The 17,257-nt window shown below is 45.9% G+C and overlaps 6 protein-coding genes across 6 annotated transcripts; 3 read left to right on the top strand and 3 right to left on the bottom strand.

The window, feature by feature from the left end:
• Positions 1 to 4,062: 4,062 nt before the first annotated feature.
• Positions 4,063 to 6,203, bottom strand: J3D65DRAFT_580077 (kinase-like domain-containing protein). The gene is made up of 2 exons (XM_066797701.1): positions 5,399 to 6,203; positions 4,063 to 5,345 (listed from the first exon to the last, which is right to left on the bottom strand). The coding sequence occupies exons 1-2, from the start codon at positions 5,910 to 5,912 to the stop codon at positions 4,213 to 4,215; spliced, it is 1,647 nt and encodes a 548-aa protein (XP_066650379.1). The 5' UTR covers positions 5,913 to 6,203; the 3' UTR covers positions 4,063 to 4,212.
• Positions 6,204 to 6,937: 734 nt separating this feature from the next.
• On the top strand, positions 6,938 to 7,773 carry J3D65DRAFT_641940 (uncharacterized protein). Its single transcript, XM_066801940.1, has 3 exons — positions 6,938 to 6,994; positions 7,051 to 7,252; positions 7,318 to 7,773. Exons 2-3 carry the CDS (start codon positions 7,116 to 7,118, stop codon positions 7,637 to 7,639), a joined length of 459 nt encoding a protein of 152 aa, XP_066650378.1. The 5' UTR covers positions 6,938 to 6,994; positions 7,051 to 7,115; the 3' UTR covers positions 7,640 to 7,773.
• Positions 7,774 to 7,854: 81 nt separating this feature from the next.
• Positions 7,855 to 11,350, bottom strand: J3D65DRAFT_165815 (uncharacterized protein). Its single transcript, XM_066794203.1, has 2 exons — positions 10,271 to 11,350; positions 7,855 to 10,222 (listed from the first exon to the last, which is right to left on the bottom strand). Exons 1-2 carry the CDS (start codon positions 11,110 to 11,112, stop codon positions 8,071 to 8,073), a joined length of 2,994 nt encoding a protein of 997 aa, XP_066650377.1. The 5' UTR covers positions 11,113 to 11,350; the 3' UTR covers positions 7,855 to 8,070.
• A 328-nt stretch (positions 11,351 to 11,678) lies between these two features.
• Positions 11,679 to 12,939, top strand: J3D65DRAFT_641939 (aldehyde reductase). The gene is made up of 4 exons (XM_066801939.1): positions 11,679 to 11,823; positions 11,893 to 12,144; positions 12,193 to 12,423; positions 12,477 to 12,939. Exons 1-4 carry the CDS (start codon positions 11,755 to 11,757, stop codon positions 12,909 to 12,911), a joined length of 987 nt encoding a protein of 328 aa, XP_066650376.1. The 5' UTR covers positions 11,679 to 11,754; the 3' UTR covers positions 12,912 to 12,939.
• Positions 12,940 to 13,348: 409 nt separating this feature from the next.
• On the top strand, positions 13,349 to 16,174 carry J3D65DRAFT_641929 (finger protein). The gene is made up of 7 exons (XM_066801938.1): positions 13,349 to 13,551; positions 13,608 to 14,293; positions 14,345 to 14,673; positions 14,724 to 14,827; positions 14,873 to 15,281; positions 15,334 to 15,795; positions 15,842 to 16,174. Exons 1-7 carry the CDS (start codon positions 13,370 to 13,372, stop codon positions 15,935 to 15,937), a joined length of 2,268 nt encoding a protein of 755 aa, XP_066650375.1. The 5' UTR covers positions 13,349 to 13,369; the 3' UTR covers positions 15,938 to 16,174.
• On the bottom strand, positions 16,011 to 17,149 carry J3D65DRAFT_641927 (uncharacterized protein). Its single transcript, XM_066801937.1, has 2 exons — positions 16,861 to 17,149; positions 16,011 to 16,804 (listed from the first exon to the last, which is right to left on the bottom strand). Exons 1-2 carry the CDS (start codon positions 17,111 to 17,113, stop codon positions 16,143 to 16,145), a joined length of 915 nt encoding a protein of 304 aa, XP_066650374.1. The 5' UTR covers positions 17,114 to 17,149; the 3' UTR covers positions 16,011 to 16,142.
• Positions 17,150 to 17,257: the final 108 nt, after the last annotated feature.

Genomic DNA, 17,257 nt, shown 5'->3' with positions numbered 1-17,257 from the left:
CCCTAACCCTAACCCTAACCCTAACCCTAACCCTAACCCTAACCCTAACCCTAACCCTAACCCTAACCCTAACCCTAACCCTAACCCTAACCCTAACCCTAACCCTAACTGATATCTTAGCTTAAATTAAGAGTAACTATTTTAAAAACTACTTTAACTAGTTTTAATATCTATACCTAGAGCTTCTTTATTAATACTAGTAGTAAATAACTACTCTTAATTATAGTAAGATAAGATTATTTTAGATAATATTAGATAAATTCTTTAAAAGCTATCTTAACTAGTTTTAATATCTATATCTAGAGCTTTTTTATTAATACTAGTAGTAAATAACTACTCTTAATTATAATAAAATAAGATTATTTTAAATAATATTAAATAAATCTTCTAAAAGCTAAAAGCTTACCTTATTTATATATAACTCTCTAGTAGTAGCCTTATAGCTAGCTAGTAGGATTAGCTCTTAATAAGGACTAATTAAAGTAACTATTAACTAGCTTATCTACTTTAAGAAAGATATCTTTAAAAAATAAAAGAAAAAAAATACTCCTCCTCTTATTATTTATAGTATTTTACTTATTAGCCCTTTTTTATTAAGCCTACTAGACTAAGGATCTAGACTTTAATAGCCTATATATTAGCTAGTATCTCTATTACTAAAAGTCTTTATAAAAGGTAACCTTTTATTTAAAATATTATTTAATTAGCCTAGTTCTTTATTACTTTATTTATTAGCTAGTAATTTTAATCTAGGTCCTTATTAGTATACCTACCTTTAAAAAAATAGGGGTAGAATAAAGTAACTTTTCTTTTAAAACTATTATATTTATTATTCTTAAGGGTATTACTAGTAATCTTACTCCTAATAACTAATAACTTAAAGGAAAAGGTCTAGATAGTTATAATATTATAAATTAGCTAAAAAAAAACCTATAATTATATTAAATACTATTTAATATTAAGTACTAGGTATACCTATACTATAACTACTAGCTATAACTATAAGCTATATATACTAAAGTTACCTAACTTTTTAAAAGCTATAGCTATTTAAATAATTTAACCCTAGTACCTCTATATATATTACTAATATAATAATAGAAATAAGAATAGAACCTCTTATACCTATAATAGAGACTTAGCTAAGTAGTTAGTTTTAAGAAGTATATTACTATTAATAAGCTAGTAAACTACTATATAATTTAAGATTAAAATAAGGTCTTTTCTCTTATAATATCTACTTTCTATTTATTATAATTCCTAAGATAAGTTAAATAATAAAATATAAAAAGACCTTATTATATAAATACTATAAATAGCTATTTTTATTTTCTTATAATTAATACTTCTAAGTAGACTTCTTATTAATTTAACTTATACCTTATTATATATCCTTCTTATTTAGCTTTATCTCCTATACTTATATACCTTAATATTAAATAGATAGTTACTTAAAACTAGTCTACTAATTAAGTAACCTATTAGCTTATAATACTAACTATACTATATTTATAGTAGATATTAATAATATCCTACTTATAACTTAAGATAAGCTACTTTTAGGTAAATTTAATAATAATAGTAATAATATTAGTTTTAATACTAGTATAAAAGACCTTTTAATCTCTAATAATAGTTCTACTAATTATAATAATATTACTAATACTAGTAAAGCTACTTCTTTAAGATACTTAGTAAACTATATAATCTATTAATATTTTAATTTAGGTAAAGTAGGCTCTTTTTATTAATATATAAATCTAATAGCTATACTCTTTATAATAGAACCTTATTAAGCTATATATCTTATTATTAAAAAAATTATTCTTAATAAGTTTATCTCTTATATAGTAATTAAGAACCTTACTTTTTATATAAAATTAAACTACTTAATCTAGTATATTAAAAAGGACCCTTTAAAATATATATAAATTACTAGACTACTTATTTTATAGCTACTTATACTATATATACTATAAGATATAAATAGTCTAGAATAATAATTTCTAAGTACTAATATTAGGTTTATTAATTAGTTTATAAACTATATTCTCTTAAGATACCTTTACCTTAATTTTTATATAAATATAAATATTACTATATATTATATACCTATATTAAAAGAGGATAAAAGTAGTTATAATACTAATATATAAAAAAATCTACTTATCTAGTTATTAGCCTTACCTTATAATAATAATATAATAGGTAGTAAGAACTAGTTTAATATAGATAAAAATAAAAAAACTAGTAACTAAATATATTCTAGTATAGATATATTTCTTTTTTTTTTATTTTTTTTCTTTCTTTTCTTATCCTAAAAGGGGGATGTTTTATAATAAATAAAAAAGAATAGTAAATTTTAAGTTAAAAATAATTTCTTTTTTTTAGCTACTACTATTATAGTCTATAAATAGTTAGAAATATCTTAAATAAGTAAGATAGGTACTAGCTAGTAGACTTAATAGTATAAATAAGTAGATAGAATAAGTAGGGCTTTAAAACTAAAATAGAAATAATAATAATATAATCTTTATTTAAAAAAAGATATCTTAACTAAACTTATAATACTTATTTAAAGAGATAATAAGATAACCTTATAATAATATTATAAAGTAATAAATTAGTACTAAGTAAGATAAGTTAATTAGCTAATAATTAATAATTATAAAGTAGAGTAGTAAAGAGGATATAAAGCTATAACTAACTTAATTTATAGCTTATTTAGATATATATATTACTATATAACTAAGATTTAGCTAATCCTATATTTTAGTATTTTTATAGATTTTATACCTATTTTACTATTTATTTACTCTATCTATATTAATTTATCTTAAGGATAAGAGTAATTAAGAGTAAATAATAGAGGTATAATATAAGTACTTTATAAAGTAGTAAGAGTAGAAGCTAGAGGCTTTAAAAAATATAGTATTTTAAATACTAATTAGTAAGATAGATTTTTAAAATAAAAAGTAAGGGCTACTTTAAATATAATAATAAGATTATTAGATAAAGTTAAAAAGACCTTAGACTTATATAAGGCTTAAAGAGATAAGTACTATATTTAGCTAATTAAAAGTCTAAAGTAAAGAGAAAAGGAGAAGTAGTATTAAAAAAAAAATAAAAATATAATTATAATAGGCTAATTACTTAGCCTATTAAGTAAGTATATAGTTATATACTTTCTTATACTAGGTTAGGTTCTAGTAAACTAGTTCTTATATAGATATAGATTTAATATTAGAATAGCTTTTTTTTTAATTAAAATTCTTCTTTATTTTTATTTATTAATTTATTATTAAGAATTTTTATTCTTCCTCTATATATTTTTTATAACTAAGTATATACTAATTTAGTCTATATTATTATCTATTAGGTAGCCTTTAAAAAATAATTTAAGATTATTTAATTATAATAGTATAAATTAAAAAGGTCTACTCTTTTTTCTTATATTTCTTATTTAATAGAGAAGTACCTCTCTATTATATAAGCTAATAGACTAGATATTAGATTATATAGCTCTACTTATTATATTCTACCTTAGTATTTTATTATCTAGGTATATATAAGCCCTATATAATAAAGAATTAGGCTAGGTATATATAACTACTTTTAAGAGTTATTATTTATTACTACTTATTAAGTACTATATCTAGATACCTAGAACTATTAGTTAAGTACTAAGTAGCCTTAGTAATTATCTAATTAGGATTACTTAAAGTATACTATTATAAGTATTATAAAACTCTTAAAAACTAAGATTTTATCTATTATTTAGTAGACTATATATATTACTTCTACTTAATTTAATATTTTATAGTACTAAATCTTATATTATACTTCTATATATAATAAATACTTTACTACTTTAGAAGTAGTATAGCTTAAAAATAAAAAGATATTCTATTTTCTTTAATTATATTCTAATTCTATATATATACTTAATATACTTAGATTATATAATTTACTACCTTAGATATATAAATATATAGTACTAGAGACTCTTTAAAGGCCTTATTAAGATATACTATAGATTAAGTACTTAATTCTATAATAATACCTCTATACTAAGATTCTTTACTACTATTATAGCTACTACTACTACTACTATTATAACTTTTAATAATACTAGTAATTAAAGCTATAGAGCTCTCCTTACTTATAGTATCGCTTTATAACGTATATAGTACTAAGGTCGATAAGATACTACTACTCGACCTCGTTAGGCGAAAGTCCTCCAGCACCGCAATCGCCGCCACTGCCATCGCAACTCTTCATGCCACCGGCGGCCGAAACCACAGCCCTGCCGTTGTGCGCGGTATCGCTCAGAGCCACGTCGTTGACATTGTCGTTACCGCTGCTGTAACCGAAATCCATAGCGCCACCAGCAATCGAAGCCGTAGAGCTCTTGTTGCGCGCGGCATCACTCAGCGACGCATCTTTGGCGTTGATCAGATTCAGCGAGTCCTCCGAGTCGGGAAAATGGCGGCTGCGTCCTGCGACCTCGTTGTCGTCATTGATATCTTCAACAGTGAATGAAGATGCGACTGGCTGATCCAACTTCTCCACACTGCTCTGCGGCACATCCTCCTGTTCGCCTGCAACACATTTCTCAAAGTCTGGCCGTGCCCATCGGATCATCCAGTCGGACATGAGTGCCTCGTCCGCGGTCATTCGTTTTGATGGTTCGTACTCCAGCATTCCACCAGACAAAACTTCTCCTTCCTCCGACCTTTTTCCTCTGTACAGCTGCTCAAGGCTCTTCTGCTCTTCGTCGCCAATTTCACCCTCTCTTTCCTTGAGACGGGTTGATAATGGCGTGGGTGGTTCTCCAATCCTTGAGCCATCTTCCGCGTAGAAATTTTGCTTGTTCGCCCAACTATCCCACCAGCACTGCGGCGGACGACCCAGAGTATCAACCATCTCAGAGATAATTGTGTCTGGATCCGGGAAGTATGTTTCGAACAGGCTGCGGGTTGACAGGATTTCGTATATGGACAAGCCGAGAGTCCAGACATCCGCAGGGGGGCCCAAGTGACCTTTAAAGAAATGTTCCGGAGGTGCCACTTTCCGAGGCGTTTGCAACGCGTCATGGTCTTCGGTAGCCAGGAATGACTGGCCAAAATCGGAGATGGTGATCCTTGTGTTTTCGGGCAGGCGGTCTGATCTCATACCTATCCTACCAAGAGGAACGCAGTAGTCAGGAGCTTCTGGTCCATGCGATTGCCCATCGCGCCTCCTAACTGGTTCTTTCTCAGCTTCGCCGAGGTTCTGAACAACCTCTGCTTCGGTCCAGGACTCAAGCTCTGGGCGCTCGAATAGCAGGTTTCCCTTGTGAAGATCTGCCGAATGGTCAATTCCACGGACGTGAAAAGGGCGTGGCTTCTGTACTTACCACCGTGTACAAAACTGCAGGAATGGATGTAGCTGAGGCCAAGCAATGCCTGCGCCGACATGGACCGCGCAACATGAATAGGAAACTCGTTTGAATCGTCTTGGGAGTCGGACACACTGCATCCCGTGGCCCTCAATACTAGACAGCGGTGACGTCCGTTGGGGCCATCAAACCAAAACTCGTCCAACAAACGACAGATGAAAGAATAGCCTGGGTGGTTCTTGTCGCCTGCATTAAGAGCGCGCAGGATCTGGGCCTCCGTGCTTGCCTGCGATTGGCCTGCCACAAGGATTTTGAGGGCAACATTTCGGTGCTCTTCAAGATCTCTTGCAAGCCAGACAGTAGAGTAGCTCCCATACCCAAGTTTGTGCATCACTCTGTACCGACCATAAAAGATGTCGCCAAGATGAGTGGGATGGTAACCGCCTGAGCAGTACCCTTCCAGATTTTCGACGAATTCTTCCCAGTGGTAGACTGGCTCATGGGATAGGACCCGATCGCTGTTTGAAGTCATAGTAGAGCCTGCCCGAAGGTGAGTTGATGTTGGTGGCCGTCGAAGCGCGCGAGGGTGAGTACTCCTGCTGTTGCGAGACAGGGAAAAGAGTGTGGAAGAATGCGAAAAGAGAACCGAGACGGGCAAGCTGTTTGCTCGCAGGTTTACAAAGCACAAGTAGATGTGTCTTGCATCGCAAATTCGATGAGGCGGGGAGCGTGCTTGGCCTGGGGGATGGAGGCACAGAGAGGCGAAGCGTAGGTCGGGTTGAGACACAAGTGCCGTCGGGTGGGGGGTTGGGGGGCGGGCGATTCGGCCCGATGTTTGTTGTCGTCAGAGGAGCGGTGCGACCGGGACGAACCACACCATAACAAGCGATAAGCGCTGCGCTGCGCCGCGCTGCAGGTCAACACGTATCCCAGGACTGTGCAAGTCAGCACTTATTTCTCCATGCTCGGGGTTTCTACTAAAATGAGCCATTGGTTCTCCTTGTGGGCTCCCACTTCACCGCGCTGCCGCGGCCGCTCATGTCAACAACGTGACATGAGATCAAGGTCGACCGAAGCGCTTACACCAAATGCCAATCACAAACCCAAGAGCTCTGTTCTCGGGACCATGCATGCCATTAGCGCTGATTAAACACGTTCCAGACTGAACTGTGCCTCGCAAGTGTCGTGTTTTACGGGTGTGCTTCACCGCGCGTTCCGTAGTGTCAACTGTATCTGCGAAGCAGCGTGACTTTAAGTGTCAAGAGAAACGATGCTTCTTTATTCTGACTGTAGTGATCCCTAACCATGACTGGATAGCAGCCAAAAACACTCTGGGTGTAACTATATAGTGGTGGAAGAATGCTCCCTGTGTGCAGCCGCTTCGGCGCCCATTATGGCGTCGCTGGCTAGGCGCAGTCAAAGAAACTTACAGTAGTTGATTGGTCAAACCAGGACGTGCTCTTAAGCGGCGAAGGTTGAGATTCGAGCTCACAGACCGAGCGCGAATGCGGGTGACTGCGTGAAGGCACAGTGTCGCTCTGGGGTCTTAACGCTCCATTCATATTCCCTTTTACAAGAGACAGGGCACATGAGACAGGGTGTATGACTTCTCAGGTAGATTTCCACATCGTATAAAGGAAGCTGGAATTTTGTACCTCATTCGTCTTTAGAAAATCATCACTTTTCACACCCGCATCGATTCATTGCTCCATCCAGCCTCTGCGAGAGTATCACCATGTCAGACGGAGAAACAATCAAAGTTATCTGGACTTGCAACCGCCCGAGACGCAAAGACGAACGAGACAACTTGATGGGTGCGGCCTATATTGCCGCCATGGAGGTTGACAGTGACGTTGTCGAGATCAACATTCGGTATGCTTCACAAAGCCAATGGACACTCGGACTCGGACTTGGACTCTGATCATCCACCATGATAGGGCAATTCCTCACAGCACAACAAGCGTTCGCGGCGATTACGTATCTACCGTCCCGCACATTACTATCTCAATCAAGAACCCGCAGCAGAAAGCCGATCGTGTCTTTCAGACACTCCACGGAAACACTGACGGAGTGAAACCCCCGTACAAGATCACAAAGTCGGTTGCAAAAGGTCGCGTCACTCGTGACGACGTGATCAATGACAAGACCGGATACCCGATCTGGAACCCGGACAAGCTAAGCGAAGAGGTTTCACGCTCAAAATTAGCTCAACTGGGCCGGCGCAGCAGTTCTTCCCGTCTTGCTGTGCCTGGAAGATGAGGTTATTTCTCTTACGCTTGTACCCAAGGAGCATTCATTTGTATCTTCAGATAGTGTTAGGGGGCTGTCATTTGTTTCCATATTTGCGCCTAGAGAGCTTGGAATTATTGCTACTTGAGTTTTATCCAGCAGCATTCGTCCACTGCTGCACATGGTCCCGACAGTGTCATTTATTTCAGGCTCACTGTGTTGAGCTTTACAGTTGTCACTGCGTGTTCCCCATCTTTCCCAGGGCCCGTGAATGATCACAATTTGCGGCAGTCGGGATCGCGCATTTGGGTTTTTGGACAACAAAGTTCATTACCACATCAGTATTCTGTTCCAGGAGCCTGTCTCTCACCAAAAACAATGCGCCCAAGCAAAACAGCCTCCAGCAAGCTCATTTTTAATCTCAATGTACAGCGAAACAGCACTCACCACGGTCGCCACGATCAAGCAGCGGAATCCCAAGTCTCCCTCCAAGCCCGAACGCATTTGGCGATGAGCCCGCCTCCGATGGCATCAACACCGTCCCTGATGACCTGCGACCGCTCCGCCGTCTTCTCCGTGCTGAACACCAATCCCTTCCGTCCCGGGCGGTCATTGTCATACTTGTCGGCGAAGAAGTCGATCAGCTTGAGCGTCGGGTTCTTCTGAGGGTCCTGCTTGCACTCGCGCAGCAGGCGCACCCACTCGCGCTGCGCGACAGTCTCAAAGCTCAGGCCGGCGTCTCTGAGGGCAGGAAGAAGATCATCCGTCCAGCGGAAAGTCTTGGGGTTCTGGACGTGGAACACAACATCGGGGTCGTAGCTGTCGGCGTTAATTGCGTCGACAAAGGGAATCTCGACGCCCGAGAGCTGCAGAATGGCCGCCGCGCATTTGTCCACAGGTAGCCAGCTGGGTGTCTCGTCCAGACTTGGAAGGGCCCCGATCGTGGTCGCTGCTCGAATCATGAGCGGAATGGCTTCGGTTTGGTTCCAAAGCCCGTTCGAGGTGTCAAAGACAATCTGCCCTGTGCGCAAGACTCTGGCTTGCTGCCCGGTGGCTGCGGCGGCTGCGCGAATGACATGCTCTGTGACAAGCTTGGACCGCGCATAGCCCATTTTCTGCGCATGTTCTGGTTTTGCGACAAGAGCTTCTGGAACCACGGCAGGAGCAGGGGTGCCGGCAGCGGCTGAGACAGAAGAAACGAAAGAGAAGCGAGCCGGACGAGCGAATGGCACAGAGTGGCAAAGGCGGAGCAAGTTCCAAGTCCCGCGAATGTGATGGTTTTCGAAGCTGGAGACTCCGAGGTTGAAGTTGACTGCCCAGGCGCTGTGTATGACGGTAGTGACGGTCGACTGCAGGAGGGAAAAAATCTCTGGTTGAAGGCCGAGGTCAGGCCTGCTGAGGTCGCTCGGAAGGGCCACAATCCTTTTGTCGTTTGGCAAAGGCAGAAGCTTCTTCGCACCAAGGCTGGACGTGACGCGGTCCATTGCGGCAGATTCAGAGTTCGCGCGGACCAGACAGAAAATGGCTCGCACATGCGGAACCTGAGCAAGCTGCGACAGAATGTGCGCTCCCAGAGTCCCAGTGGCGCCAGTGAGGAGTACCACTTCTCCGTCAGGGACTTCCTTCCCAGGAGAAAATGATGGGAATGAAGAGTACTTGGCGATGAGCTCCTTCATCTCCTTCACCTCGTCTTTCCGGTCAATCTTGGTGCCTGTGGTCAGGGAGCTGAGATACCGAGCCAGGTTCGCGACAGATGGATGCTCGAAGACAACATTCTGCTCGAGAATCTTGCCCGCGAGGAAGAGGTCGTGCATCATGTAGCTGCGCGCTCGCAGAGATTGAAGGCTGTCGGTTCCGGCTTCGAACAGGTCTGCTTCCGCCGAGATACCCTCGATTCCTAGGCGCCGGGTGAAAAGGTCCAGCAGATAATCTTCCATGCCCTGTTGGTCCAGAACGCGGCCGCTGCCTTCATCCGCAGCGTCGGGGTTTTCAAAGCGGTGGTAGACAGCGTCGATTACGTCTGCGAACCTCTTGTAGCAAGCTGCCCTGATGATGGTGCCTTTATCGGTGCGAGGGTACTCGATTCCGCGGTCCATGATCTCAATCATTTCCGGGGAGATGTACCCAAACTTCTCGGCGCGACTGTTGGCAAGCTCAACCGCGGGTGCAATTCGCTCCAAAATCTCGGATTTGCTCATCCCGTCTGTGCTGTCACTTGGGAAAACCAAGAGGCCGGGGAAAGCCATTCCAACGCCAAAGACAAGACAGTCGCTGATGAATTCGTTTTGTCGGACTTGATTCTCATACGGAATTGGCAGCACCTTTTCGCCGTTGAACAGCGTGATGCGATCGTCGAGGCGGCCCTGATACTTCCAGGCGTCTGGGATGGTGGGGTGTGGGGTGAAAGTGTCTCTTGTGTGGTAAGAGTTTGGAGGGTCGTCCGAGTTCGACATGACCTTCGATGGCAGGCCATCAAGGACGACACATTCGTACATTCCTTCGCCGATGGGAACAAATCGCAAGAAAGGCTTGACCTTGGGCAGCGGTCGCACGTAATTCCAAGATTTGTCCGCCGGGTCTCGCAGGGAAGTCATCAGCTGTCCCATCTCGGTTCTGCGACATGTCAGATGGGCACCTTTCCACAGTCTTTGGCTCACTTACGCTCCGTAGTGCCCCACGAGGTACACTCTGGCATTGACAAGCTTGTCGCCGAGCTCGTCTGGGCAACTACTGCCCCCAAAAAGTACCAACTTGCATTTTCTAAGGGCGGAGATGCCTTCTTCTGATTCGGAGAGGACCTTGAGAGCATAGGGTACACCGTTGAAGCTCTCCGGGTCCGCCAGCTCCATGGCGGTCACGAGGTTCGCGTTTGTCAGGGGAAGTTCGGCATTGTACAAGACGGTCCGCTTGTTTGCGACGATGCCCCGGAATGTTGTTGCCAGCCCGTGGTTGTGGAAGAGAGGCAGGGTCACAAATGCTCGCATTCCACTGCCGAGAGCGTAATTGGACAGGCAAGATCGATGTGTTTGGAAAATCGGCTTGGGGAGCCCGGTTGAGCCGGAAGAGTGCACAATGAAGGAGATGCAGTCCTCCTCGTTGACCAACTCAGTTGACCTTTGGAACCTTGGCTCTGTCTGACTTCTCGTTCTGTACGTTGAAAGATCCAGAAGGGGGAATTTCTGGAGCGTACGGACTGCTTGGACGCTTTCGATGACCGAAGAGAACTTGTCCGAGGCGACAATCTTCAAACAATCGGTCTTCTGCAGCAGTGAGACGTAGGCCTCCGTGTGGAGGCGCGTCGACAAGAAAAGGACGGCGAATCCCATGCGGGAGAGAGCGAGAAGCGATATGACATAGTCGAGGTTTGAAGGCCCAATCAAGGCGACGACTTCGCTTTGGTCGCTCTTTTGTTTCTGCAAACACTCAGAATTTGTGGCGGGACAGGAATCAGAGGAGTACCTGAGGTTTGAGACCGAGATTGTCGAGTTTCTTTGCCACCGCATCGACGAACAGATCGATGTCTCGGGAAGTGTACTCCAACAACAGGCTGCCACCGTCCTTAGATGCGGGATACGCAATCATCGGTGTGTTTGGCACCGTTCTCGCTTTGTGGAGGATGAGGTCATTGATGCAATTGAGTTGGCCTTCCTCCGCAGAACTGTTTCGAGCATCATCTTGATAAGGTAAAGGGACGCTCTTCTGAGCAAGTGTGGCAGTCATCTTGGAGTCGATGGACGTGACGGAGGGTCAACGAAAAGACTTTGGATAAAACTCAAACAATAGGCGGCTTGACCAGAACGCGGAGGGCGTATTATAAGATGCGTCAATTGTGTTGAATGTGAAAGCCTTCTGAGCATCTCTGCCGCGATTGGAAGGTTGCCATGTGCCAGAGGCTCGTGGGTGACGGAAAAGCACTGGAAAAGCGCTCGGAAAAGCACAATGGGCCGAATCGGACCTTGGATCCCGTGCTGTCGGCGACTTCACACGCAATCGCGCATGAGCAATTTGGGCCCCACCAGCAGGTCAATATAAGTTGACGAGTACCTACAGAAAAGTAGCCGCACCATCTCTCGCGGTTCCCAGTCCTGAAAGATTGAAAGCTTGGCCTCTCGTCCCCAAAACCATTTTCTTTGTCCGCATTCAAAATGTCGTCGCGCGGATCCTTGCCGCTCAATTCTGGGCATTCGATTCCAGTGATTGGGCTTGGAACATGGGTATGAAGCCGAGAAGCTCACCGCGAGCCCTGCTATTGGCCGAGTGTTGGGCTGATGCATTCGACGTAGCAATCCGCACCCACACAGGTCGCGACTGCGGTAGAGAGCGCCATCAAGTCGGGATATCGTCACATTGATGCTGCAGCGATCTACGACAACGAAGATGAGGTTGGCCAGGGTATCAAGGCCTCCGGCATCGACCGAAAAGAATTGTTCGTAACGAGCAAGCTCTGGAACACCCACCACAAGCCAGAAGACGTCGAGGAAGCCCTGGAAGAAACGTTGAAAGATCTCCAGACCGACTACCTTGACCTGTACCTTGTAAGTCAACAACCAGACCTGCCAGCACGGCTCGACTAAGCCTTCAAGATGCACTGGCCGGTTTCGTTCAAGAAGGGGGGAAAGCCGAGGGAGCGGTTCCCAATCAACCCCGAGTCAGGCGCCACATGGGTTGTTGAAGTACCAGTCGAGGACACTTGGAAGGCAATGGAGGCCCTTGTCGAGAAAGGCAAGGTCCGAAGCATCGGCGTCAGCAACTTCACGAGCGAAAGGATAGAGAAGCTTCTTGAGACTGCGAAAATCAAGCCAGCCGTCAATCAGGTGAGTATTCCAGAGGTTTCGTGCTTTCCTGCCCGTTTGCTGACAGCTGTCAGATTGAGCTGCACCCGTACTTCCAGCAGCCCGCTTTGCTCGACTGGCACGAAAAGAACGGCATTGTGGTGGAGGCGTACAGCCCGCTCGGCAACAACATCTACAACCTGCCTCGGGCCGTCGATGACCCTGAGGTACAGGCGATTGCGAACGACGTGGGAAAGAGCCCGGCCCAGGTGCTGATTCAGTGGGCGATCCAACGCGGGACGGTGGTCTTGCCAAAGAGCGTGACGCCCTCGCGAATCCAGTCCAATTTTGAGGAATTTGTACTCCCGGAAGATGCCATGAAGAGGATCAACGTGCTCGACAAGAACCACAGGTACAACTTCCCGCTGCGGTTGGGCGTCAACATTTTCGGCGAGCACGATGACGAGACATTGAAGAAGGGCGTCGCGGACTGGGTTGCCGCACAGAAGAAGAAGGTGGCGGCTCAGTAGATGCGCTCCGGTAGCAATCAATCGCGAGTGAATGAAATTTGTCTCCCCAATCTCTTGATCATCCTGATGGTGGTGAACATTCGTGGTGGGTGTTCCGGCGAGGGCGCGAGTGGAACGGCAACGGCAGCGGCAACGGCAACGGGCCTGAGGCGCATGACTTTGAGCAGCGTCCAGTGGCTAGATCCATGGGCAGCAGCGCCGACAGCGGACGCATGTTGGGCAAATGGGAGTCGTCGAATTCGGCAGATGGAGATGCGGAGAGCAGAGGGAGACGGCGATGGTGGGGTGGGCGTGGGGAGTGGAGTGGGTGTCCGGATAAATGCAGCGCGTCGGGCGGGGAGAAACGCGTCGGCCTGTGCGCCGCTGATGACAAAGCGCGGAAAAGTACCAACACGCCCAGCGTCCATCGACTTTTTCCGAAACCTTCACCACCACCGCAGTCCATCTCTGCATTCTCAATGTCGACGCCTTCGTCCATGGAATCGCGACACAATATTTCCGACGTCGCCGAGCCCTCGTCTGCTGGCCAGATTGAGGAGTCGGATGCGCGCGCCAAGACTGCAAACACTCCACCGCCAGCCAAGCGCCGCAAGAGTTCTGTCAGAGTCAGGGTCACCAGGGCATGTGATCGGTGCAAGCTGTGCGTCTACTCCACCGGTCGAGGTTGCAGTGTTGGCTGTTGACCTCCAGTCGCAGGCGCAAAACTCGCTGCTCAGGAACGTGGCCGTGTAACAACTGCTCCCAATCAGGACTTGAATGTAAATACAACGCAACATACAGACGAGGGAGACTGCCTCCAATTCATTACGGAGCGGCCGAATCTGCGCTCATTGCACAAGCCAGCCCCGGCACAAATACTGGTGACGACGACCATGTCTACCGTTCCACTTCGCTTGACCATGACCCATCTCAGCAGCCCGAGAGCGAGCGCGATCGATCTTCAAGATCCAGACCACCTGACGACTTTCAAGATCCTTCGCAAAATGACCAGCAAGGCCACTACGTTGGGCCCTCCTCGGCAGCTTCCATCCTGCTTCGAATTCAACGAACTGTCGAGCGTCAGCGTTCATCCGTCTCTTCCGACTCTTCCATCTTTACCTTTGGCGATCTCCCTTTGCCCGACCACGACCCTTCTCTATTCATTCTTCCCGCCGAGTCTGAGGGAAGAGCCTTGATGGCGAGGTACTTTGACTTTGCCGCACCTACCCACCGATTCTTGCATCGAAACACCATCGAAGACTGGTTTCAAGAGCTCTACGACACTCACGGAGAAATGAGAAAAAGGTCTGACAAGAGAAGCCGAACCGCCGTGCTTCTCATGGTCTTTGCGCAGGCAATGATCTTCTCCAAGTCTGGGACTAGGGAGCAGAATGCTCGATCCAGGTACACACATCTGCCCTTACTTGCAAAGTCGGCCCGCTGATTTTCTTCCGGTGCTCGATTCTTTTCTGCGGCAGAGCAGCAACTCTCGGGAGAAAAAGGAAGCATCCGACTGACCAGTGTCCAAGCTCGACTCGCCCAGTGTCTTTACCTCTTGGCCCAATCCCGCATCAACCACTGCTGGAGCTTGTTCGGCACGACAGCTCATCTTGTGCTGGCGCTTGGGATGCACAGGAAAAGGAGGCCTGACCCAAATTTCTCCGCAAACTACATCGAAGCCGAGTGCAGAAAGCGGACGTTCTGGAATGCCTACAACCTGGACACGTACCTCAGCGTCGCCTTGGGCCGTCCAAGAACTTTTCATGACGAGGACATTGATCAGGTAAGATTCACGAATGCCGGCAATTGCAGCTCTAACTTGAAATTTTCCAGGACTTGCCGACTTCTGTGAATGATTTCGACCTGCGCCGTCGAGAAATACGCCCAGTGCCGGCCAAGTCTCTCTCCATAATGTCCGGATGCATTGCACACATTGAGTAAGTACTCTTGATAGTGGGAGGACTTGGGCTGACTAGCGCCAGATTGTCAAGAATCATGGCATCGATCCTCCGCGATTTGTACGGGATCAAACCGCTGAGCCGCGAAAGGCAGCAATTTCTCGCAGACAAGAACGACAAAGCACTTGCTGAATGGCGCAAGAGAACTTCGTACATCCTCGATGGTGGCTTTGATGACTCTTTCGTCTTGCCGATCTTCCTCAGGCAGCGTAACGTGCTCAACCTCGCCTACTGGCATGCGCAGATTCTCATCCGAAGGCCATTCCTCTTGAGAAATCTTGCAAACTTGACGACCCAAACCTCCACTGAAGATAGAGCTTCGGACAGGCACCATCCTTCCGGCCATATCCAACAGTGTATTGATGCTGCTATGAATATCGTCAACCACGTTGACAAAATGAGCACAACTGGCCAGATGCAGAGCACATTTTGGGTGAGTGGCCTCCATTCCGAAACCCCGAAGATGCCCGACTGACAACTCTCAGTTTACGCATTATTTCGCATTCTGTGCCGTCATGGTTCTCTACGTGTTTACCATTCAAGAACAAAACTCTCATCCCCAACTTTACGAGCGACTCTTCGATGCGGGGAAGAAGTGTCAGGGTCAGATTTCTGAAATATCCATCCCTGGATCGCTGGCAGAAAGATATGGTGTGGTACTGGAAGAGCTCCGTCTTGAAATCTTGAGGTACAACAATTATCTGGCCAGTCGAGAGCAGGTCTTAGCTACGAATGGAACTTCAGGGCCTGGGGAAAATCAAGATCTTGCGGGAATGGAAACAGGGCCAGGTGCAACGAACGGCCACTTCAACGGCGGCAGCAGAAACCCCAACCATAATGCAGAAATTGGTGCCCTCGGTCAACTGCAGAGTAATCAGTTTTCGCCATTAGACGGCAGCACCAGCGACATTGCCGAGTTTCCCGACTGGGGTCAATTCGACTCACTGGTAAGTCTTGATCGAGCCGAAACACGGCCCTGTCTGACTGCTGCAGGTTACTGGAGGATTGGGCAGCCTCGACTTCTTCTCCTCTCAAGACCTTGATGGATGGGATATCGACTTGACAACGACAGCTGGAACCGCTCTGTAAAATCATGACCAGACTCGTTTCCGAAAGCCTTGTCGCACTCACGACAGAAGGTTGGAAAAATTCATATTGCAGAAGACGCGCGGACACAAGTTGTTCCATTGTCCACGGACATTCGAAATCCTAGTCAAAGTGGACAAAGAGAACTGCCAAAGGGCTGTACGTGCAACGGTTTCCCTACCAGGCCCCGGACCAGCAACTCGCCGCCTTAGTAGGTGATGTAAACAACCTTTCCTCCGTCCAGCTCCTGGGCTTTCTTGACAGCGTTCTCGAAGACCCATAGGCCAACATCATTCCTGCTAACGGTGTATCCAATAGCGGGTTCTTCCTCACTGCCCACTCTGACACTGTCAAGTCCGCAGCTCGGGCCATCGGTGAAGAAAGTTGGTCTCACGATCGTGTACCCTTTAATGGCTCTTTCAGAAGCTGGCTTTGCAAAATCGGCCTCGATCAGCTTTTCCATCGCCTTCTTGTCGGCATGCGGAACCGCTAGCAGCCAGTAGTAGAGGGGGGCCATGACGAGAGGGACGTCGCGACCCTTATCGGTGAGCCCGGCGCTGCTGATGACAAGCAAATGCGGCTGACCACCCACCGCGCGGGCAGCTTCCAAAATGGTTTTGGTCGCATCCTGGCAAATGGTCGGATCCTCGAGCGTGGGCTTGAGCGGGTTGGGCTTGAAGACGGGCAAGCTGCCAACGCCACAAATGGCGACATCGACGGCAGACGGAGCTCCTTCGGGCTTCAGGGTCTTTGAGACTGCTGCGACGTCCTTGATGTTGCCGGTGACGATGAGGAGGTGCTTTGACAAGGTCGCTTCCTCGACGCCGCGTTCGACAAGCATTTTCTTGAGCTTTTCTTCGTTTCGGACCACTGCAGCGCGTATCAGTCATTTTGTCTCGTCGTGCATGAGAGCTTCAAAGACGTACGGGCTGAACAGGCGTTTCCGCACTTCAAAGCCAAAGCGAGGGCAGCAGCCACACAGCCTCCGGTGGAACCGAAGAAAGCAAAACGCGGTTGGGCACTCATCATGGCGACAAGAATGCAATATCTGATGTGTGTATCAAAAATTCCGACGCCAGCGTAAGAAAAAAGGCGGACGACAACCAGAATAAATACCCAGGCGCAAGAAGCGATCCACAGGACGAGCATCGTTCGTGTCAACACAGCCGCCAACCCCATTGAAGGTAGCCTAGATAGGGGCCGCCGTAGGATGACGGACGGCGCGCCACACTCGCCAGGCGCTGCCTTGCACCATTCTGGCCCCCATCAGCCTGCAACATCCGCGACTGCGATGGAGCAAAAGCTTTCCAATGAGCAGAGAGG

Source organism: Phyllosticta citribraziliensis (assembly GCF_038025025.1).
Source record: "Phyllosticta citribraziliensis strain CPC 17464 chromosome Unknown J3D65scaffold_15, whole genome shotgun sequence".
In the NCBI taxonomy this organism is placed as follows: domain Eukaryota; kingdom Fungi; phylum Ascomycota; class Dothideomycetes; order Botryosphaeriales; family Phyllostictaceae; genus Phyllosticta; species Phyllosticta citribraziliensis.
This window is presented reverse-complemented; position numbering and strand designations above follow the sequence as displayed.